Raw genomic sequence first — 25,000 nt, 5'->3', positions numbered from 1 at the left:
CACAGGACAAAAGCGAATGTAAACCATACATAGGCACAGCACACACCATATAATCTTTCGCCTACCAGACAGCACAGCTCAGTCCGATGCTCTAGGTATGTTTTTATTCATTGATGTGACTAATCCAAAAGGATTAAATTATACAGAGATGAAATTTCAGTACAATTGAAATAAACACTAGACTGATGTTAAATATTATTCCAGAACCACAGAGGTTGAGGTCCTCGCGTCCCCTTGCGAGTTCCACTGGCGTTTCTGTACCGTGTAAGCAGCGCTGCGCCTGCTGCTGACACCCCCTCATTACTGCGCACACACACACACACACACACACACGCACACAAACTGATACACACAACGCACACACACACACAAACTAATACACACGCACGCACACACACACACACACATACACGCACAGGTTCAGAGAGCAGGCAGTGGTTAGTAATCTCTAATTACATTCTTTGTGAATATGTGAGAAACATTGAACTTGAGCTCACATCCTCTCTGTATTTTTGACATTCCTACTCTAGAAGTGGTACTGCATCCCCCACCCCACCCCCCCACCCCACACACAAACAAAATCAATTCCTGGCCATCTGTATGTATAACAAAATGTAGCATCACATTGTTCTGGAGGAGTTCTACTCCATAGAGGCGATATCCCACTGAGTAGGAAAAAGAGGATGAATGTTTCAGCAAGAAATGTTTAAAAAGGTTAAAGGGGGAAGGACGAAACGATGGAAAGTTTCTGAAGTAAAGTAGTGATGATGTCTGGCATGTCCACCACCATTTGAATCTCTGTGATTGGCAAGTGCTGTGACTCCCTCAGAGAGGCACGCGGCAGAGGCCAATTTGCCTGTCAATCAATGTCTCATCAGCCAATGGCATCTCTCCATACAGGTCACATGAGAAGTAGTTCCTCCTGTTCCAAAGGCACATGCACACAGGATCTGAGGGGTATTCCAAGTATGTGGTTTAGTGACAAACCTGGGTAAGTCAACTAAGTAAGTGGTAAACCTCCTAAAAGAAGAGCCCTATGGCTTTGCTCTGCCACTACTTTGAGTTCACTTAGCCAGGTTTGTCACTAAACCAAGTACTTGGAATACCCCCTTGAATTCAACAGGCACATGGGTCAGGACAAACAAATCTCTTTCACTAATAATCATACACATTTGTTACAGAAATACATCAACAAACACAAATCTCTGTACAGCACAAAAGTTCTTGGACTGGCTAATTAGTCAATTTGTCGTACTTTAATGGGTTTTACCTTTTAAAGGTACAGTCCGCAATTCTAGTGAAAAAGTTGTTGATATTTGTATCAAAACACACTCCACCCTTCCGTGCCCCTGAAGCAACATGGTGATTGGCTGGAATACTGAATGGCTTGGTCTGAGCCACTCTCTTTCATATCTACAGAGTCAGGACTGTGTTTGAACACAAAATGGACGGCTGGATTAGAATGACAGACTGCACCTTGTAGCCTGATAGGCAGTTTTTAGATGGCGTCTGGGCAGCTTCTTCTCAGAGGATCACATTGACCCCGAGTTACCTACCGGCACATGATGGATGTGGTTCACACACACACACACACACACACACACACACACACTTCAACCATGAATGCTTATTAGCTTTTCTAACATAAAACGTAGTTCTATGAAGCACCCACACATGTCCGATTATCAATCTAGGTTCTGGGAAGGGGTTCTGCTGAAGAAGAAGCATTCAGGCTGTCAATCTCTCAGTGTAGCAGGATGCCTTGACACCCAGTGGCCACCGGAGGTCAGTGTTGAGGTTGCAGCTGTGGGTGTGTGTGGCTGTGCAAAGGTTAAACTCAGGACTCAACACCGCAGACTCATCACAAACCCCACTGTGGTCGCCTCACACTTGCGTGTGTGTGTGTGCGTGCACGTGTGCGTGTGTGTGTGTTGGTCTAACTCCTGGCCTTTTTTTAATAAGTGTGACTTTCCAGCTTACAGGACCGGCATTTTTTGTGGAATGTTCTAAGAACGCTTGAAGAACATTCTAACTGTTCAGTCAGTCAGTCAAACAAGCAGCTAGTGTTCTGTGGTATGGTTCTGCCACAGTTCCGTCTATCGTCTGCGTTCTCTATGGTGTGATTTTGTGTTCTCTGGGCCATGTTCTGCGCTAGATCTTGGGCCTCCAGCCCTTGATAAACTGCATGATCTTCTTGACCTGCAGCTTTGTGAGGCTGAAGTCGTCGGCCAGGATCTCCTCGCTCAGCTGGGTGAAGATGGAGCCGTCGATGCGTTCGCGGCTGAACACGGCCACCACCTCCTCGGACAGGCCAATGAAGCGCAGGCAGGATGACATCTCCTCCACCGAGAGTGCACACAGCTCCGCCGGGGGCCGCCAATCATCCGACTGCCCACCAATCACTCCGCTCGCCCCACCCTCTGCCCCTCTGATTGGATCTGCTGGGGTAGGGGAGGGGCTTGTGCTGAGGCTCTCCGCAACTCCTGGGCTTTTGATTCGCCGTGGAGATGGCGTTGGCGTCAGGCCCGCCCCCAAGTCTTTCACACTGGGCTCCTCTAGTTCCACGGAGAGGGTGGGGCTTGTCACGTCGGGCGTGAGAAGGGTGGGGCCAGGGGAGGGGCTTCGGGCAGTGGTGAGCCACTCAGCTGGTGAAGAGGAAGTGGACGAAGGGGCGTGGCCTGGGTTGGCAAATGGGTTGAGGGCGCCGAATGGGGCGAAGCGGCTCTGGGAAGTGGGGCGTGGCCTCGGGCAGCTAGAGTAACACTTGTGGGAGGAGTCGGCAGACAGGAGAGGGGCAGAGGGTGTGCTGATTGGAGAGAAGGTGGCACGGGGGTGGGACCAACTAGCCTGAGCAGGTGGGGCTACGCTGGAGGAGGACAAGGGAGGGTTGGTGGGCGTCTCGGAGGAACCAGAGCTCACGGGGGTCACGCAGTCGCTGCCCCAGGTGCAGGGGTAACAGTACAGGGAGTAAGAGTCTGGGGACGGAGAGCAACTCCCACTGCGCGGAGCAGGGCTGAGAGAGGGAGAGAGAGAGGGAGAGAGGGAGAGAGAGAAGAAGGTAGGGGAAGACAGAGACATAAACAAAGGGTCTGTGTTTGCGCTGAATTATTAAGTTGATGGCCATATTCTGTATCTGTCATTGGTACGAAACCTTAGATTTTACCTCTTGTCCATACTACTGATAACACAAATAAATCGCTCTGTTTTCCATCCCACAACATATGAAATTTACCATCAGACAGATATTCTAAAAGTAGGTCTTGTCTTGTCATTATTCGTAGTTGGTGTGGTTTTGTCTGCATATGACTTTTGTGCAGTTCAGAGGACTGATGGGACAGACTGAATATGTCTGTCTCTGTGTGTGTGTGTGTGTGTGTGTGTGTGTGTGTGTGTGTGTGTGTCAGTCACCTTTCCTGTAGTCCAGAGGAGTAGTAGGACAAGTTGGGGCTGAGTGTGTGAGAGGGCGTGGCTTTTGGGAATCTGGGCGGGACTGGAGGACTGGGGACAGGGCCTTTAGCACAGCGCGGAGGAACAGGCGGAGCATTCAGGAAACGACACTCCTCTCTTACCTGAAAAGAAAAAGTCCGAGGGAAAGAATGAGTGTTTTTGTGGATTCATGTATCATTTGTGTGTGTGTGTGTGTGTGTGAGAGAGAGAGAGAGAGAGAGAGAGAGAGAGAGAGAAAGAGAAAGAGAGGGGTTGAGAGAATAATTGTTGAGCTCCTACTCTGCCTTTTTAATCAGGCAGTGCTTTAGACACCCTGAAGCCCACGCTCATGTCCTCTGACTCTGCAGGGAGTAATTATGGGTCATATTGGGGATGATCCAGCGTTTAACTGCCAAGACAAGGCTTCTGCTGTGTGTGTGTGTGCGTGTGTGTGTGTGTGTGTGTGTGTGTGTGTGTGTGTTTGCATGTGTGTGCATTTGTTTGTGAGTGTGTGTGTGTGTGTGCTTGTTTATGTAATTTAGCTTTTTGTGTGTGCTTCTGCAACTTCTTCGGACCTGTTTTCTTCCTTAGACTTCAAAGTGCAGAAACACAGCCAATATTGCCTCTAGTTTTGTTTAGCTTGTTTAGCTTGTGACAGAGAGTGTGTGTCCGCGCACACAGTGCTTTTGGGAAGTGGGTATAATGGGACTGTATGGAGCAGGACTTTGGGCTTCAGGCATGCTGATTGGACCCACAACAATCAGCTCTTAAAACAAATCACATTATTTGATGGCCATGCCTGGACATACTCACTGGCCCAAGTGTGTGTGTGTGTGTGTGTGTGTGTGTGTGTGTGTGTGTGTGTGTGTGTGTGTGTGTGTGTGTGTGTGTGTGTGTGTGTGTGTGTGTGTGTGTGTGCATGTGCGTGTGTGCATGCGTGCGTGTCTTGTTTGTTTATTCGCTTATTTGTTTGTCCCTGTCACCATGGAGGCAGACCCATTAAAAGCATAATGCCTAAGTGTGTGTTTGTGTTTGTGTGTGTGTGTTTTTGTCTGTGTGTATATGTGTGCGTGTGTGCACAGACTCTGCTGAGATATCTCACTTCCTCCCATCTCCAGATTCCCAGTCCCATAGGAATGCCCTTTCTCTGACCTGTGTGTGTGTGTGCGTGTGTACAGTATGTGTGTGAGTGTGAGTGTGAGTGTGTCAGTGTGTGTGTGTGTGATGGACACCATGTGCTTATATGTTCCCATGTTTTGGAGGAGGGGGTGGTCTCTGTGCCACTATCTGTAGCACATCTTATGCGTGTCAGAAGTCACACACAAACACAAAAGCTTGTGTGATCACACACAAACACAAAAGTGTGTGTGATCACACACAAACACAAAAGCATGTGTGATCACAGACATTTAAGAAGCTTGTATGAATCATTAATTTAATTCTGAGGAGCCACACTTCCATCACCATGGTGGCTGGCCAGGATATGCTCTGCCCACTCTTCCTGCCCACCAGATGCCCCGCCCCCCCCCCCCCCACACACACACACACAAACACACACACACACACACACACAGACCCCTACCGTCCTCACCACCATCATTTGGCTCCTTGCAAAGAGCATATGGGTTGGTGTGTGTATGTGAGCATATATATGTGTACTGTATTCCAGGCACTAGAACATAGTATGTTCATATAGCGGGGGACAGAGAGGAGAGGAGTGAGGGCAAATGGAGGCACAGAGATCTCTGTCGTTTCGGCCATTCAAACAACAACCTGCTGTCGTCTTCTTCAGCTTGATGATACAGTGTAGTTGTTTACGCAGAGGAAGACACTGTTTTGTAAAATGCCACAGTATACAAATAAACACTCAATGTAATGTTGTCAGCTGCAGACAATATGACTCCCTCTGTAACCGTGTATTTGTGTATTTGTGTGTGTGTGTGTGTGTGTGTGTGTGTGTGTGTGTGTGTGTGTGAAAGTGAGATACATTATGGTAAGTGTGTGTGAGTGCATGGTCCGGGGAACTTTAAAAGCAGCATTATATCAATAATTAATACGTCTAGATCACACACACACGTGCTCTGTCTGACCTGGCTTGTGCATGTGTGTGTGTGCGTGTGTGTTTCTTCTTCCTCCTCTGCACTAGATATCTCTCAACAGGACTGTAAATACTAAAATAATCATGAATGTACATGTGAAACACAGAAAATAGAGAGAACAATGAGCATCGCTATAAATATGCTAGTACTCAAACACACACACACACTTCTTTCTTAGCCTTAGCCATGTATTTGCTATGTTGGTCTAAGCAGAGAGAGAGAGAGAGAGAGCGAGAAGTGGAGAGCGTGAGAGTGAATGAGAGAACAGATGCTGTGGGAATCAGGCCTATAGACAGGTGCATTATGGGAAGCTGTACTCACTGCCTCTGACTTGGGTGGCACAGGGGGCGGAGTAGGCACTCGGCCCGCCTCCATCTGCACCATGGTGACGTGGGTGGGGCCTTCTAGAGAGGAAGAGGAAGAGTGGAAGGAGATGAGGTTCTGTTCCAACTTAGTCCCACCCCCTTCCATCGTGGGCACCGCCTCCCCACTGTAGCTCACGCCACCGCTGCTCTGATTGGTCCACAGCTCCTCGTAAGGGATCTCCTGCGGCTCCTCTATTGGCCAGTCAGGCGTCATGTACTCCCGCTCCTCCTCCGTGTCTGTGTGCGTCGTGGTGGTCGGCGTTGGCGTCGACATGGCGTCCCCCAGCGAGTCCCGGCATCCGTGCGACAACGCCAGGGTGTGTGCAGGCATGTGTGTGCCCCCTCCGATACCCCCGCCCCCAACAACTCCCCCACCCCCTCCGCCGCCGTACACACAGAGCGACAGTCTCTGCAGCGACCGGCCCAGCTCGCCACTCCCGCCCGGCACACACACGCGGATCCGCCGCGGGCTCACGCACTCCTCGCCCAGGTCCGTCCTCGCCTCCCGCACCGCCCGCGAGTACCCGTCCGGGTCGAACGCCGCCTGGCAGCGCAGCGCGCTCTGCAGCGCCACCTGCTGGTAGAGCGGGTCGCCGCGCAACAGGCCATCGGGCAGCCGGAAGCGCGGCATGTCGGCCAGGAGCAGGAAGTGCGAGGGCGTCATTTCCTCCTTGCGCAGCACGCAGCACAGCACCACCGTCTTGCTGATGATGCTCAGCAGCTTGTAGCGCTGACCCTCGCGGATGGCGTGCACGTCGTAGGGGTTGCGCGGCGGCCTGGAGGGCACCGACACGTTGACGGGCAGCCGCACACGCTCGATGATGGCGCGCACCGTGTGCTCGCCCTCCTGCATCTGCAGCTCCTGCGGTGAGCGCGTGCAGAAGCGGCCCTTGCACTGGAAGGGCAGGCTCAGGCTCTCGTTGGTGCGGTGGTTCATGCAGATCAGGCAGGGCATCTTGGTGCGGGCCGGCCGGCCCAGGGCACCGGCCTTGCCCAGGCGGCGGAGCAGGGCACCCAGGCGCGAGCGCTCGCCGCTGGAGGAGGAGCCGGCACCACCCCCCCCCTGGACGCACAGGAGCTCCGCCTGGCCCATGAGAGACAGCTCGTCGCCCGCCTGCAGGGTGAAGTTGTACACCTCGCTGTCCTCGCTGAACTCGCCAGAGACAACCTACACACACACACACACACACACACACACACACACAAGCATATATGAATGCATATGATATTACTGTCCCCACTGAACTCAAAGGAGACAACCAACACATATTATCGATCTCACTGAGGCATCCGAGAGCTTTCAAGATTGAGTGATGAGCATGAACCTGATGACCTTTGCTGTCTACAGGCCCTTTTTGTGCATAGAACTTGAAACAGACTACTTATCATTAAACAATACCACACTCACACTCACACACATAGTAAACAAATATAAGCATAAAATGAATAATTAATACATCATTACACACTCAGTCACACACACACACATTTAGCACTGCACATTGCTTTCGATGTCTTAGCCATGGAATAAAGCCACTGAGAAGTAGCTGTAGCATGAGAAAGAGAGAAAGAGAGAGAGAGAGAGAGCTGTTGCCTCTTGAGAACACTGAGCTGTGGAATGTGGCGTCAGTCTCTCTTTCTCTCTGTCTCCAATTAGAGAGAGTGGTCAAGAACCTTTTCACTCTCTCACTCTCACTCACTCTCTCTCTCTCTCTCTCTCTCTCTCTCTCTCTCTCTAACACTCACTCACAGACACACAGTCAAACCCTTCCCCCAACCCATCCTCTTTCTTTCTTTCTTAGATACACACATAGTTCTATATGTCTACCCCCACTTCGTATTTCTCTTTCCAGCTCTCTCCCTCGTTTCTCTTTCTCTCTCATGCATAACCAACCCAACTCCTCCGACATACACACACAAACTGGAATCAGATTCTCTTCCAATCTTCTGTTCCTCATTAATCCCCTCAGCTAAAACTTCTCACTACTCATACTTTAACAGTGATATTTGATGGTTATTTGTGGTGAAAGCACACCTTTGAACAGCAGTAAAAGAGTACACCAGAAGCTCTTCAAAATCATTACTTACTGTATGTATTACTTACATATTATTCAGTTTGAATCTCCAAATTATATTTATTGGCTGTTTGATGTCGATATTGATTTCATGTTCTATTTTTACAGTAAGGGAAGATGGGTCAGTCTGGTGAGGCAAGTGTGTGTGGTACAGTGAAAGACTGGTCACCTTTACACTGAAGGTGATGTTCTCCATTACAAACACTCGGTCGGGGAACGTTCCGGCAATCTCCTCCACACTCGCAAAATACTGCACCGGTTCCCGGACATCGCGGTCTTGATCCAGCAGCTTAAACTTTCCTGTGTGAGAAAGATAGAGTCAAGACAGAAAGAAAGAAAGAAAGAAGGCAGACAGAGGGAAGCAGGAACACAGATGAGTGATGAATGGACGGAGCCAAGGGAGAAGAGACGGCCAAGAAACGACTTGCTTGTGTGTGTGTGAGCGGGTGTGAGTGCGTGTCAGAGAAGAGTAATCTTAGACTTATCTTCCCCCCTCGTAACTTTCATTTGCAGACATCCATTCTTCCCAAACTCTATGGAAACCCCTTAGTGTGTCTACACACACACACACACACACACACACACACACACATATACACACACACATACACACAGAGAGTGCCATCATCATGATTGCTCTTAAATCTGCCCCTGCCCCCACCCCCCTCCCCACTCTTCAAAAAGAGGCCCTCTTGTGTTTCCAGGCAACCAGCCATGCACCCCTGCCCCCCACACAGCTAAGGTTTGTGTTTGGGGGTCGATCGTGCACCCCGACAGTGATGTGACGGGACCTTTTCTTTGCGTGTTTGAGGTGGGAGGGGGGTAGGGGGTCGTGGTGGGTTGGGGCAAATGCATGTTTTTATGAGGTCAATCATGTGGTTCTTCCTCCAGCCAGGAATGTGAGGTGGGCCCCCCTCCTCCGAGCACCACAGAAGCACCTCACGGCCACTTCAAAAAGCAAGAAATGCAGCTGTTAGCGATTCTGCTTTCTGTCAGTCAGATTGCGCACAGCAACTCCACTGGCACCCTGGCCACCCACTATCCCCAGAGTCTATACCAACAATCGCTAGACGTCCAGGTATGTACTGGGCTCGTGTGCTTGTCATCAGTACACATCCCCGTCATCTACTGAAGAGATGTTAGGCCACCTGGGTTTTGGGGTTTTGGAGTCATTGTTTTGGTGTCAAGAAGACAAGTGTTTGTTTGGGCCTGCGTACAGCGGTCTACTGTGTCCTTTTGGGTTCTGCTCACATACTGTGCGCAGGAATCTGAAGGGGAGAGACTTTGAGGCTTGTGGAAGCCCCCTGAAGGGTGGCATTAGAGGTACTTACTGTGGGTGCGGTTTCCCTAAGAGTACACTGCCACCACACGTTTATAAACAAATGCCCATTCGTGTTTCTTTCTGGGTACGTAACACACAGGCATGGAAAAAGACAAACAGTCACAGACACACAATGCATAATCTGGATTTACATGCCGAAGGGTACACTGTGCACACCAATAAACAGAGATATTTAGGGCGACATGCAATCTCTCTCACACACACAAATACAAAGACATGCAGAGAGAGAGAGAGAGACAGAGAGAGAGAGAGAGAGAGAGACAGAGAGTCAGAGACAGAGAGAGAGAGAGAGTCAGAGACAGAGACAGAGACAGAGACAGAGACAGAGACAGAGACAGAGACAGAGAGAGAAAGAGAAGCCACCAGGACAGCCTGTTGCATGATGGAGCAGACCCCAAGGTTGTCATAGTGATAGAACTGCTTCCTGGCAGGAATGCTCCTGAGCTCAGACCATAGAACTGCCAAGATACCAGTGGGCACCGATGAGCACAGGCTGGCACCAGAGGCTGCGGTTCTGATGGGTGACAGATAGGATGTGTGTGTTACATATGGTGAAGGGATGTGTGTGTGTGTGTGTGTGTGTGTGTGTGTGTGTGTGTGTGTGTGTGTGTGTATGTGTGTGTGTCAGTGTGTAAAAGAGACAGACAGACGGACGGAGTGCTAGTGACAGGAGGAGAATGAGGAGAATGAGGAGGAGGAAACAGAGTGCACATGTGTTTTAATGTGAGAGGCTGTTGAGCTTCTGCAGAGAGTTTTGTATGGCACTAAGTCTGTTTGTGCATGGCAGGACAAACCAGGCACAAGGGAGAGATTAGCGAATTGAGTTCTCTCTGACCTCTCTGATGTGCGTGTAGGTGTGTGTGTGTGTGTGTGGGTGTGGGTGGGTGTCTGTGTGTGTGCGCGCGTGCATGCGTTTGTGCTCGTTTGTGCTTGTGTTCGTGTGTGTGTGTGTAACAGGCTTTTGTCTGAGCATACAAAGAGGTGGAAAGACCAGGGGAGTCTCTGGCAGTGTGTGTGTGTGTGTGTGTGTGTGTGTGTGTGTGTGTGTGTGTGTGTGTGTGTGTGTGTGTGTGTGTGTGTGTGTGAAAGAGCAGGGGAGTCTCTGGCAGTGTGCTCTGCTGAGGGGCTTGAGAAAGGAGGCTCCATCTTACTCCTCTCTCTCTCTCTCTCGTCCCCCCTCGCCTCTCCTCCTCTCTCACCAGCTATTCAGGTTATCCGCTGCCATGTCTCCCAGAGGGGGGCCTTTATGGCTGGATTACCACCACTGCCCTCCCCTCCCCTCCCCTCTCCACCTCCTCCGACAAGAAAAGAGAGGTTCAGCCTGAAAAATAAGTCTGGTTCCCCCTCACTTAGGAGGAGACAGCAACACTCTGGAAATGTTATTATACATGGGCAATTTCAGACTTTTTTTTTCTTTTTCTGTCTCTCGAAATGTTATTTTTTTTCCCTGTCTTGCTTTCTCACACTGCACACAAAACCAAGACAGCTGATTGATATTCTACAGTAGGACCGGTCTCAGATTTACAATACCGGCCTGAAACCGAAAGTAGTCGTTTTACTCTGACCCGTTTATGGCCAGTAATAATCAGGCACATCTCAGCATACCTCTTTGCCCCGTGGGACTATGTGTGGGTGTAAAGATTACATCTGCTTATCGCTTCTATTTGCCAGAAGGATGTTATGGACAAACGTTACTGTACACTTTTCAATAAACCTCACTTATGAAAAGGGATACCGGTGGCAACCTGCCCGCAAAGGACACACCTTGAGATGACCTGTTTTTACAGGCACGAAACATGCCAATAAACACAGATGCTACAACGTTAATTTGAATGTTGTTAGTGTAGTAGGAACACCAGCATTGAGCCTGTGGTTCTCCTTCAAGAGCTCGAGAGCCAACACAGAGAGACTGATGATGAAGGTTTGGCTCGCCGCAGGGAACCTTCCGGAAATGCAAGAACATTTCAGTCTCTAAACCTTTTCAAGGATTTCCAAGACCATGTGAGTGACAAAACAACAAAACATACAGATACAGATACACTGACACAGATACACTGACACAGACACACACACACACACACACACACACATACACAGAGGTATATTTAACCTCATAATGTGTGTTTGTAGTACCATCAGGGTAACATGACCAACAGATGGACCCTAACTGACTTAGGTCTCCTGGCCTCTGGGAGTAGGAACAGATGGAGACGGAGTGAGTAAGTGAGCGAGAGAGAGAGAGAGAGAGAGAGAGAGAGAGAGAGAGAGAGAGAGAGAGAGAGTGTGTGTGTGTGTGTGTGTGTGTGTGTGTGAGAGAGAGATAGAGAGAGAGCACATATGTATGTGTGCATAATGTTTGTATATTTCCTTAGGGAAAAGTAGGTTCTCTCTCTCTCTCTGTTTTCTCTGTCTCTCTATCACCCATTCACTCAATCTGTCTCTCTCTCTGTCTCTCAGCACTCAACCCCCGATAATCTAACATAATTATGTCCTCATAGTCGTGACACTCATCATCGTCATCACCACCGCCATCATCATTAAAGCTCTCTTAGCAGGAGAGAGTTTGGTCAGAGCGGCCCGTCTCTGGGATAAAGCTTTCGCCACATGGGACTGGGGATGCATCCAATCCACATCGAATTCTTCCTGACCACAAGGAGAGGCTGGGCACTCACAACAGACACGGTCCCAATATATGAACAAGAAATGAACTAGAAGGGCACTCAGAAAGCGTGGATGTTGATGAAAGCGAAAAATAATTTGTGGATCCGTCCCATGATTCGAATTCACTCCAGAATGTACGGGGTTCTTCCTTGCCCCATGCTACACCCCTCCACCAAGTTTCAGCAAAATCGGCCAAGTATTTTTTTTACGTAATCCTGCTGACAGACAAAAAAAAAAAAAAACGAAAACAAGAGGAGGTAATGAGGCCGAAATGATCATCTGTTGTCTAGACTAGGCTTGCAGCAGAAACTAGCTAAACATATGCATCATAGCACACACTATATTACTTTGAGACTTTAAAACAGTTTCATCAGTTTCATCATATATCATTAAGAGCTAGAACAGGGGACCATCCTCAGCCTCTTCCTCTCACTCACCCAAAGACTGACGCTGCTGTCTGCCAGAGCTTATTATTCCCATCTGCCCAAATACTGGCATCAGCGACCTTATCCCCATTTTTATCTTCAGTGACACACATACACACACACACACTCACTAACTTACTAACTATGTCTTTCTCTGTCACATACACACATACTCACTCACACAGTCACTCATACAAACACACACACAGTCACTCACACAAACACACATACTCAAACACTCACACAAACAAACAAACAAACAAACACACACACACACACACACACACACATACTCAAACACACCCACACACACATACTCAAACACACCCACACAAACAAACACACACACACACACACACAAACACACAGACTCAAACACACTCACACAAACAAACAAACAATCACACACACACACACACACACACACACTAGTGTTGCTGTTCTCACTCATGCTTCATGGTCTCCCCCAGTCACTGCTGCAGACAGTCATGACATCACTGTCTCCTCTCTCACTCCTCTCGCCTCGCCGTCTCTCTCTCACCGGAACACCCCCACATCAACCCCCCCATCGTCTCAATGATCTCATCTCTTGTCATGTGACCTCACCTCCGCTGCAGGGGTATATTGGGTAACGGCGGTCCCTTGGGGAGGAAGCGCTAAGTGGCTAGCGAGCTAACCTCCTCTTTATTCCGGAGGGTGGATTACAGTATTTTGGGAGCGCTGGCCGGAACGTTCCCCAGGGGAGGCTGACGTCAGGCTGGGGAGCCTAGCGATGCTCCCCGCGATTTTATGAATGAAAGCCCAGATCGAGACAAGAGGAGCGAGACGGAGCGAGACGGAGAGAGGAGATGGAGACGGAGGCTGGTGCTCCCACTCAGAGACTACTCTACCCTCTGTGGGTTAGAGGCCACTGCACCTCTCTCTCTTTCTCTTTCTCTCTCTCTCTCTCTCTCTCTCTCTCTCTTCCTCTCTCTCTCTTTCTTCCTCTCTCTCTGGGCTAGAGTCACCCTCTCTTACTCACAGGTCACTATTCACTTTTTACTAAGTGGAAACCACAGAATTAGAAAGCGTGGAATCGTGAGACCTCAGGGTGTCAGTGGCATCTAACTGGTGTGCACTCTGATTATGACAGAAGACATAATTCCCGACAGTGTTCCTTGTTCTTTTGTCATTTCTAAGAGCATGGGACTATCAGACGAGTCAGCAACATTCTCTCTGAGTTTGCCACTAGCCTCTCTGGGTTACTTAAAACCACTCCCTCTACGTTACTGGAAGGTGCTTCTCCATTCCTGTTAGTGCACACTATTCTAGGTTTAGTGCACAATGCTCTCTGGGGGCTAATGAGAGCTTCTTGTCTTGAGATAACACCTTCCGTCTCTGGTGTAGCAGATATTACTCGGGTTAAGAGCACACTGTGCTTCAGGTCAAGTCTGACCTTTCTGTGTCTGGGTCAGTAGAGACTGCTCTGACTAGAGACACAGGGGGTGACTCTCTAGGTGTCTGATGACCTCTGATGACCTTTGCTCTGAGCTGGAACAGATGTTCTGGCAACGGGACTCCTGAAAGTATGTATTTGTCCTCCTGGAAGGTGCCAGTCACACTCAAGACAAGAAAGGACTTGTGTGTGTGTGTGTGTGTGTGTTTGAGTGAGTGTGTGTGCGTGTGTGTTTGGGAGATTGAGTATGTGTGTATGGGACAAAGAAAGACATAGTTAGTGAGTGTGTATGTGTGTGTGTGTGTGTGTGTGTGTGTGTGTGTGTGTGTGTGTGTGTGTGTGTGTGTGTGTGTGTGTGTGTGTGTGTGTGTGTGTGTGTGAGAGAGAGAGTTAATGTACTGGTGTCTGGTCTGGAGCATGGCCTAACCCTGGTACTGCAGGGGGATGTCTATCTTGGGTCCGATGACGTAGTGGCCCTCCTCCAGACTGTGGGCAGTGACAGTGGTCCACTGGCGACACGAGTGCAGCAGCACCACGTCATCCTCTGACAAACCCTCCACATGATCTCCTGCAGAAGAGACAGAGAGGGAGGGAGAGAGAGGAAGAGAGAGAGAGAGAGAGAGAGAGAGAGAGAGAAAGAGGCAGAAAGAGAGAGACAGAGAGAGAGGGAGAGAGAGACATCAGGTAAAATCAGAAAAGGGAGAGTAAGAACCTTTCTTTCCTCCAACCTTCGCTCAGAAAATAGTAATACACAGAATACAACCTCTTTCACTTCCACTGTCCCCTTGTCTACATGAAACATCCCCAGGACACACCTATGTCTCAAGAGACACACTTTTAAAAAGAATATACACTACCTACTACATGACTAATTGTGCATGGAGGCCTGCCATGTGTAAAAGCTCTGAGCTTCAGCCTTCAGTTCTCCATGGGCTCCATGTGCTCGCCTGCTGCACTCTGCTGATCAGCATGGATTCCATTGGAACAGTGACATGGACGAACTCCCCCGGGCACTCGCCCCATGTAAACACACACACACACACACACACACACACACACTGCACCACTCAGCTTAGTGATGATCGATGGCCTTGCACTTGTCACTTTCTGACATGTCCTCGTTCTCCGTACACACCATTTGCCGCCGTATGTGCGCAAACGTGTGTGTGTGTGTGTGTCTGTGTGTGTGCGTGCGTGCATGCGTGCGTGCGTGCGTGCGTGTGTGTATGTGTGTGCGTGTGTGTATGTGTGTGTGTGTGCGTGTGTGTATGTGTGTGTGTGTGTGTGCGCGCGTGTGTGTATGCACACAGAAACAGGCAGCACATCTACCCTCTCTGTAAACTATGTGTGCATGGGCATGGGACACAAATACTGCAGCCACTCCAATAATATGGATGTACTCATAGTGTAATCATCACAAACACACTCTATCCACAGCTAACCAACACCAGCAAATACAGCAATTCTTCTACTATTGTCACTGTCATAACACAGCAAGCAAGCACACCAAGTACTAAAAACAACTACGATAATTTTCACATTCTTGTACACATCCATTTTCACAAAAATGTTCAACATAAACAAAATACACACTAACATAAAGATACTCCTAAATCTTAACCCTGTTTTGTGGTGCTATGCTATTCTTCATCAAGGAAAGTGCTATTATGTTTCGCATCAAAATAGCATTACCTGACTGTACAGCAGGGTAGGTCTTTTTGACACCACACAAACAAAGACACACACACAAACACTTACACTCACACACACACACCTCTGCAAGAGAGATTTCCCCCAGCACAGACAGCAGTGATAACACAGAGTCTACAAGGAGCCTGGATTGCCTGAATCCGGAAACATTTTCCGTCTATAATAAAAATCTTTTCACGTCAGATTTGCTCCTATAGGCTATTGCTGACACTTTAAAAAAGGTTTTTAATAGATTAAACAGTGATAGATTCAAGTGTGGGTTGTTAATGTCATCCCTTTCCTAACCAGCTTCTTAACAACCTCGATTTAGTTTATGTTGTTGCTGTTATGAAGTGACGCAGCGGAGTTAATAAGGGTTCAGGCTGAGGTTGCGAGGTGGGGCTTGGGGCATTCACGTGGGGCATCATCGAGTTAGAAAGTGTGCGGATCGGGCATCCACACGAACACGGATCCACTGGCGGGTTCAAATCTACCCACTCTGGAGACGGGATTCAAAAGGTTGCGTATTCAGTGACACAATCCGCCGGGTTCGTGTGGACGAGAGGCCGATCCGACAACATTTCTTTCCGGATTCATGCAATCCAGGTTCCGGGTGGACGGGCCCTTAGACTAATATTACACACAGACCCCTGTGTTGCACAGTGAGGCCGAGATGTTGCTTAAGATGAGACGAATTAAATGTCCATTTGGACACTTTCCCAGAATATCTTTCTCAGGAAACACAAACACTGACTCTTCTATCTCTAATGGACCTCTGTTATTGGGGAGAACAGACACCACGGAAATGAGCGTCTCCATGGAGATGAGTTTCACCAGGGAGATTGGGCCCCTTGTAGTATCACACAGCGATCTGGATCTGCCAGCCAAGTGTGTGGTTGTGTCCACACACACACACACACACACACACACACACACACACACACACACACACACACACTAACAAACACAAACATACACACCCATCCAAGAGTGAAAGAGTTGAAGAAATTGCTGTTGTGACAAAGAGTTGCTGGTGTAGATGACATCCATATTGAATAAGTGTATGAAGAATGACACACTTGTAGTATCTCTTACTGACATCTCTCTAAGCCAATTACAACTAAGCAAAAAAATCAGGTCATCTTACCAACCAGTCATGACGTTACACCTGTGAAATCTGACTTACTATACAGTGGCATGCAAATGTTTTGGTCAGCCCTGGTCAAAATTTCAGTTACTGTGAATAGCTAAAAAAAAGAAGACCTAATTTCCAAAAAGGCATGAAGTTAAAGATGACACATTTCTTTAATATTTTAAGCAAGATTACTTTTTATTTCCATCTTTTACAGTTGCAAAATAACAAGAAAAGGTTTGGGCTCCCTGAATGGTCAGTATTTAGTAAACTCCCCCTTTGGCAAGCACCACAGCTTGTAAATGCTTTTTGTAGCCAGCAAAGAGTCTTTCAGTTCTTGTTTAGGGGAACTTCGCCCAATTTGGGGCCATCTTGCATGTACTGCTCTTCTGAGGTCCATACACACTACATCAACACTGTCGCAATCAATGCATACTGTACCATAGGGTCAGATCCATTCCTGTATCTGTAAACACCCCACTCCTTGTGAACATGTTCTCCCTATGTGTATGTGATTTATGTATGTATGTCTGTGAGTTGCACAAGTGCATAAGTGTATAAGCTACTGGATGACCTAAATTTCCCTCGGGATAAAGTATCCATCTATCTATCTATCTATCTATCTATCTATCTATCTATCTACACAGATTTCCGATGATGTATAAGTACGGGAACTGTGGGGGCCATGGCAACTGTGGGGGCCCTGCCTTGCGCCTCTTGAGGTGGTACATTGCAGATTTTGAGGTGTTTAGGGCCATTATTCTGTCGTAGAAGCCATCCTCTTCTCATCTTTAACTTTTTAGAGCCAGTGTGATGTTTGCTTCCAGAATGTGCTGGTGTTTAATTGAATCCATTCTTCCCTCTACCAGTGAAATGTCCCCCGTGCCACTGGCTGCAACACAAGCCAAAGCATAATCGATCCACCCCAGTGCTTAATAACTGGAGAGGTGTTCTTTTCATGAAATTCTGCACCCTTTCTTCTCTAAACATACCTTTGCACATTGCGAACAAAAGATTATATTTTTATAACTTCATCAGTCTATTGGATTTATTTCCAAATACATGTAGACTTTAGGCTTGTTTAGATGTTCCTTGGCAAACTTCTGAAGCAGAATATTGTGGTGAATATGCAGGAAATGTTTTCTTCTAATGACTCTACCCTGAAGGTAGTATTTGTGCAGGTGCACATCAAAACAGCAATCCTGCAAGAAGTTCTCTCAGAAAATGTTCTTGGTCTTCCAGACCTTAATGTGACTTCCATGGTTCCTGTTAACTGCCATTTCTTAACTCCATTACCAACCTGAGAACGCTTTGCTATCTCCTTATAGCCTTCACTTGTTTTGTGGGAATCTATTATTTTAGAGGAGCCCCTGGCTGCTGATATTTGTATTTATAAAGCTTTGAAATGTCCTCCTTATTGTGAACAAGCCATAGCCCCATCAAGCTAATTAAGCTCTGACACCTTTGTAAAAGTTATCTGAGATCATCTCTTGGGGCGCTCCTTTCCTTTTTTTTCACTCTAAAATTGTACAAAACAAAAACTGCTTAATTGCTTGCTAATTGCTTAAAATGTTGCAAAGAATGTTTCATCTTTTACATTTTTGCCTTTTGGAGATCAGTTCATCTTAACGATTCACAATAACAGCATTTTTTACCAGGGGTGCCCAAACCTTTTGCATGCCACTGTATGTAAATGTGTAACTGCTGGCCAAAAACTGTCAGTAAACTATCTCTAAAGACAATCAACAACACTGACAATTAATTAGCAGAAGGAACAAGGCCAATTACTCCGCTTTGCAAGCAGTAGATCCGAGTTTGACTCCCGGCCAAAGCAGGATTCTTTTCTAAGTCGCTTTGGACAAAAGCGTCTGCTACGTGTGTGACCTTTATAAATCAGTTATAACCTAACATAACTTAACATAACCTGAGGGGTTGGAACTGGGCAGCCCTAAGCAGAAGATACTGTAAGGTGCTGGATGCAAAAGAAAAACCCAGAAGTACAAAGTATAGGAAACAGCATGAATCATTTAAATTCTTCTCTCACAACAGCAGTTACAGGCCATAGCAATATGACTTCATGCACCATTCAAAAGCCCTGTTAAGGTTCAGAGGGAAGGGGCTGAGGGATTTCAAAGATGGGAAAATGAAGGGATGAATGAACAGAAAAGGAGATGAAGAAAGGAAGAGAGAGGAGGACTGTGTGAGATGTGGGGAGGGAGAGAGAGAAAGCAAGAGAGACAGAGAGAGGGGGAATTGATCAGGTATTTAAAGCACACTCCATTTATGTGGCTCAGCAAACAGGAGCTTTTAGGGAGGAAGCAAATCTCTGATCACACACTCACACTCACACACACACACACACACACACGCACACACACACACACACACACACACACACACTCACTCACTCTCACACTCAATCTCCTGGGGACTCCAGACTTTGGAAAGATACATAAAGACAGACATACACAAACGCACACACTTGGAAGAGAATCCAGTGCACTCATCTGAACAGATAAAGAGAGACTGACACTGTCAAGCATATATCTCTGGAAGTGTAAGCCAACTGTGTGTAATTATGTGCTCCCGCATATTGACTCACTGTGTGTCCCACCTACACACTCAGAGCCCATACCAATTACACAACGCTGTACGACAACCCATAATAGTGCCACCCAGATAGCCTGCAATTACACACACACACACACACACACACACACACACACACACACACACACACACATAAACACACACACACACACACACACACATACATGCACACACTCACACACAAAGATACATAATATACTGTATGTTCTTTAAGCAGTTTTAAGATTGTGTAGGAATCGTACACAAAAAACACACACATTCAGAATTTCAACCACAGACAGATGAAGATGTACTGACAGAAACTGGGCCTATTAGTGTCTCTGTGTGCATATACAGTATATCCATAGTGACTGTGTATATGCATGTAAACGTGCCGTAACTGTGTGGTAGCAACTATGCTCACGCATATGTTGTGTGTGTGTGTGTTAGGGAGGGGGTGTGTATTTTCAACTCTACGTGTGTGTGTGTGTGTGTTTGTGTGTGTGTGTGTGTGTGTGTGTGTGTGTGTGTGTATGTGTGTGTGTGTGTGTGTGTGTGTGTGTGTGTGTGTGTGTGTGTGTGTGTGTCTGTGTCTGTGTCTGTGTGTGTGTGTGTGTGTGTGTGTGTGTGTGTGTGTGTGTGTGTGTGTGTGTGTGTGTGTGAGAGAGAGAGAGTCTACTGAAGTGTGACGAGCAGGACTCTGATCTCCGGATGAGGAGACATGCTGCCCTGTCAGAAACAGGCAGGGGGTTGAGGAGCCTCACTGCTGATGAAAAGCAATCTGGTCTCTACACACCAGCCCATCTCTCTCGCTCCCTCTCCCTCTCTCTATCTCTCTCTCCACCTTTGTCCCTACTCCCTCTCACTCTCTCTCTCTCACCCTCTAGTTCCTACTCTCCCTCTATTCTGTCTCTCTCTGCCATCTCTGTCCTCTCTCTCTCCCACTCTGTCCATTCACCCTTTCTCTCTCTCTCTCTCCTGTCTCAGTCCACTCTCTCTCTCCTGAGTTGATCCGCTCGCTCTCTCTCTCCGGATGTTGAAATGGTCTGAGAAAGCTGAAGGCTGAAGAGCCTCAGTGGACTGAGTTCAACCAGATCAAAGGTCAGCGGTTAACCGAAAGGCCACAAGCATTGGGTCAAAGTAAAGCAAATGTGTGTGTGTACATGTGCGTGCATATGTGTGTGTGTGTGTGTGTGTGTGGAAATACACGTGTGTCTGTCACTTGAGGGCATGATGCATGAACCTCCCTATGTTAATTCTCCTCTCTCCTGTGGTGTTATACTACAGGGGTCAGCGTGCTGACTGTAAGCCTTTACCACTGTTGATGACTACACAAACACACACACACACCTATAGCATTACTATTACTAACGTATAGCATTACTAGGCTACTAATTAACTTATTGTCTTTTGAAAGGAAATCCATCAGCCTGTCCTTAGCCTACTTTAACTAGGCCTGCTAAAGACCTTCCTCTCAAACATTTAAGTGCTCCCACCTGTAGAGCACCTGGCTATCAACACAAGAGCTTTTTAAATAGAGATGTACATTTAAAGTTACTTCACAGTTGACTATCAGTTTCACATAATTCAAAGAGACGGGGATTCGTTTAGCTGTTAAGCGCTATTGGTGCTCTTCTGAATGACCACTGTCAGAATCATGACGTGGAAAGAGTGGCTGGTGGAGCGAGAGAGAGCACTTTTTTGGATCTTTTTTGGTTTTTGGATCTATGAAGCCATCAAAGAACAGCTCAGAGCGAATATTGGCCTGAGCAAGAAGTCCCTCCGGACAGCGCATCCGTAATCACCGCTTCCTCCCCAGCCATAAACTACTAGCCTATTCTCTGTCGCCTCAGAAAATGAACTACGGCTCTTTGTGATGTGATATTCGTCATCCCAGTCCTGACGTGTGGTTTGTAAAGTGGTGAAAGTAGATTATGTAGCTATGAGGTAAAACGTGGCTATGTTGGCTAGGAAATATTTTTAAAAGACACCGATGTTATTAAGTCGCAGTTTTTCCTCTTGGATGAGGAAACAATGTGTCAAACTTGAATGTTTCCTCTCGCTACGATGGTTAGTATTCAGGACACTCGGTGGCCGATTACAACATTACCATATGAAAAGCGCTGGAGCACTTTTGGAATACAACAGACACTTTGTCGTCCAGTGCCAACTCCGAAATAAATGTTTCTCTCCACAACAACAACAACTAAATCTGTCAAAATTCAAATGAACGGTAGTTTGCAACTAAACGATTAAATGCAAACAGTAAAATAGGTGGAAATGATTAAGCTGGCCCTTGCAGTGTTGCGCTCATGGCTGGAACACGATGTCAACCCAGGAGAGTGAGAGGAATCTAAATTTGGCTTTGCTTTGACAGATTGACTTTGGCACATACAAGCAAGTTCACAGAAAATCGTCCTCTTAATTCTCTAACCACGTGACATGTAACGCATAGAGACTCCAGACATTACATAGTTGTAAAAGAGTATTATCCTAATTTACCCACCTTGATTGAGTCTCACAAGCGTCGGCAGTCTGAATTTGCTGACCACCAGGTCCAGCGGCAGCGCCACGGCGCTCCAAGAGATGTCGGAAATGCTCGCCGAAAACTTCTCCATCTTCTCCTCTTCATATTTGAGTCAGAGCCGCGCAGACAGTTGGCAACGGTGACAAGCAAACTCCTCTTGATGTATGGGGGGCGAAGATGCCGTCGACTCTCGCCATGTTGAGGGAGTGAGTAAGCTGTGTGCTATAGCAGCGCAGTAGAGCCGCGCGCTCTTTGGGACACCGCTCTAGCGCCACCCTCCTCAGGCGCACAACGAATAACTGACCCAACGCTGCGCGTCTACATGAAAGGTTGCAATCTTTCACTTGCTATTAGACACTTCTCGCCCCATTTATCCGCAGAATATGTCATCCTGGATAATGATTTCATTGGCTCAAGTTAAGTCCTGACATAAAAGTCTTTTTGACTTCTGTCAGTAGAGGTAGTAGCCCTTGAGGTTAGGCTGTAAACTCCGATATGTCAGTGTATTAACCTGTATGTTGAGTACTACTGACCAACAATTGTGTTCATGTGGCCCTAGTAGGAGAGACAAGCACAGGTTCTTAGTCACCAGTGTGTCAGAGGCCAGTGTTTGCTTTATTCATTCCCGCGTGTGGGTTTCCACCCACGACCCTTTCCTCGTTGAGAGTCCTATCTGGATGCTTAAACCGGAAGACATCCGTATCCCAGTTTCCGAAGGCAGCCTGCCACTGGTAAGTTACTAACCTGAGGGGCTGGCTGGAGCTGAGGATGTTCATGACATACTTGCAGTGAAGAAAGAGGAAAGGCAGAACAACGGATGTTGAGGCTATTGGATAATTTGAATAAGATATGGATCTACAGGACCTGTAATAGTGAATTGGGATTGTATGTCTGGTTTACGATGCTTCTGTGTCGTTCTGATACTCCATTAAACTTTGATATTTCTCTCATCTTTTCTTTAATTCATTTTCTATAGCAGTTAAGGAGATATAAAAGTGAGGTTTCTAAGAGAAGAGTAACACTGGACGCTTCCCCAATGCCCTGTTCACTTCAGGTTCAGGATGGTTCCTACCCACTGCCCTCCCCTGGACCGCTCAGAAAGTTGCACACATGTAGTAATGTAACTGGCCACATGATGGCAGTAACTGTTCATGTTTTCGTACGCGTATTATCATCCAATGTCTTATGTAACGTATACTTATATACAGTTCCTGTAAATTGTTGTGGTGATTGACGAAATATGGTATTTCCAATATGGTTCCCACCAGACTCCCCAGATAGGGGATTCTGCAACCACGGGTTGACAAGTATTTGTCCAATCATTCCACTTCAGTTTTAAGACAGTCTCATGTTAGCCAGCGGATGTTCTTGTGTACTCCAGTGATGCAGAACACATGAGGAAGTTGCTCACTAAAACCTATGGGAAATTCCCATGGGACAAAGTAGACCTGTCTGTTCTTTTGACAATCAAAAGTCAGGACCACCACTGCCCCTTAACCATGAGAAGAGCCCCGGAAGTATCTACGTTTAGTGACCATATGAAAAATGAAATGGACATAAGGGTGTGAAGTCTCCTGGTAACTCTAGGAAGAAACATGGGTTGCAGAAAGCAGAAACATAAATTAATCTCACAGGCACTCTGTGATCACCAAACAGGATATAGTACAAATCCCCCCCCACCACCGCCACCAGTGAGGCTTTTTAGGAATCGTCTTGTGTAATCACTTGAGAAGTGTTACATGTTGCCCCACTCACTCCCACACTGGACATTTCTACTTGTCTCACTAGGCGGCCATTAGGGGTTCGTCCTTGGTCACGTGCATAAATGCTGAGGATAGCCCCCGTGGCACACGTCAGAAAGTATCGGTCATAAAAATTTCAGGGACTTTTTCACAGAGTTAATAATATTCAGAATGGTTATACACAGGAGGTCTTCATCCATTTTCTCTACAGAGAAAATAACCGAAGTTCTGGACTGAAATTTCCCCTCCTCTTTGAATTCCCTCAATCTGTTGTGTGTGTATGTGCGTGTGTGTGCATTGCGTCGTTGTGTGCAGTGCTCACTTGCCACCAAGGGTGCGGTCTGACTCAAGCAGAAATCCATGCCTTTGAAGTGAATCAAGTCTTGGGAGCGGCACTTTCACCACATTTTAACAAGTATTGACTAGATTTGATTTTGTGCAAACAAGGGGAGCTGCACCTTAGCTGCAATCCTCCAATCCCAGAAACGAAAACCGTTCACTTTGTGGTTGTACCTGCATGCAGATGCAGGGTGTTTGTGTTGCTCTGTCTAGAATGGAGGACAATAAAAGCACAACCATTTTTTAACTTAAACAAGCTTATTTTTAATGGATCTGCAAAATCGTTTGAATTTCCAAAGAGAATGCCCTCCCCCCCCTTTCTCCCATGAATCCCCATTCCCATATCAGAGATCTCTCTCTCTCTTCATTTTAAAACGTTTGCAAAGTAGGTGCCATCCCTGTCAAGAGAACCGACCAAGCAAACTTACAAAAGGTCTCCGACCAAAAGACAATTGAGCATGCAGGGTAAAATAAAATAAGGGGAAAAAAACTAAACAAAAATAAACAAAACACACAAAAAAAGGTTCATGTCAATAAATTCAGAACCAAAACAAAGAAAAAAAGATAAAAAACAAAAAATACAGATTAATAAGGAGTACTCAATTATAATTATAATGCCATTCTCTTAGGTGGAGCGGGAGAAATTCAAACGCTTCTGCGCCGTTGCAGTGTGCTCCAGAACAGGAGTCCTGGATGGGTGTTAAGTGGGGTGTGTGTTTGTGTTACAGGAAAGAAGGTGAAAGGTGGGGTGAGGGTGGGGTGGGGGGTTGGACACCCCCGTGGGTGGATGGGTTTGGGGGTTCGGGCTTGGGATGGGTGGGTGTATTTTTTGATGGGGGGGGGGGGGGGGGGGCTCCCTGTAAGGCACCAGACGAAAGAGACCCCAACTGGAGGGGGAAGGACAGAGGCACCCCCGAATTTCACCTACAGCTCAACGCAAACTCCACTACTGTACAAAAGTAACCAATGTGTTAAATCCTACTAATCGTCATTAATATCATTTCATAACCTCTGTGTCATACTATTTTTAGGGGGGGGTCCTTAGGGGGAGTCCTTGGCAGGAGTCTCGCTTTTAATACAAAACAAGAAGAAAAAGCGCATACTCTCGCTGACACACACACACACACACTAACAAATAAACAAACAAACAAAAA

At 47.1% G+C, this 25,000-nt stretch overlaps 2 protein-coding genes across 2 annotated transcripts in view; both read right to left on the bottom strand.

Annotated features, from left to right (window-relative positions):
- Positions 1 to 572: 572 nt before the first annotated feature.
- Positions 573 to 22,109, bottom strand: gareml (GRB2 associated, regulator of MAPK1-like). Its single transcript, XM_031581218.2, has 6 exons — positions 21,745 to 22,109; positions 14,256 to 14,396; positions 8,135 to 8,265; positions 5,847 to 7,058; positions 3,409 to 3,569; positions 573 to 3,013 (listed from the first exon to the last, which is right to left on the bottom strand). Exons 1-6 carry the CDS (start codon positions 21,854 to 21,856, stop codon positions 2,152 to 2,154), a joined length of 2,619 nt encoding a protein of 872 aa, XP_031437078.1. The 5' UTR covers positions 21,857 to 22,109; the 3' UTR covers positions 573 to 2,151.
- Positions 22,110 to 24,085: 1,976 nt separating this feature from the next.
- rab10 (RAB10, member RAS oncogene family) overlaps positions 24,086 to 25,000 on the bottom strand; it is a 15,914-nt gene continuing 14,999 nt past the window's right edge. The window contains exon 6 of the mRNA XM_012835616.3: positions 24,086 to 25,000. This exon is cut by the window's right edge and continues 597 nt beyond it. The gene's annotated coding sequence lies outside the window, so the exon portion shown is untranslated.

Source organism: Clupea harengus, chromosome 15 (assembly GCF_900700415.2).
Source record: "Clupea harengus chromosome 15, Ch_v2.0.2, whole genome shotgun sequence".
Taxonomy (NCBI): domain Eukaryota; kingdom Metazoa; phylum Chordata; class Actinopteri; order Clupeiformes; family Clupeidae; genus Clupea; species Clupea harengus.
This window is presented reverse-complemented; position numbering and strand designations above follow the sequence as displayed.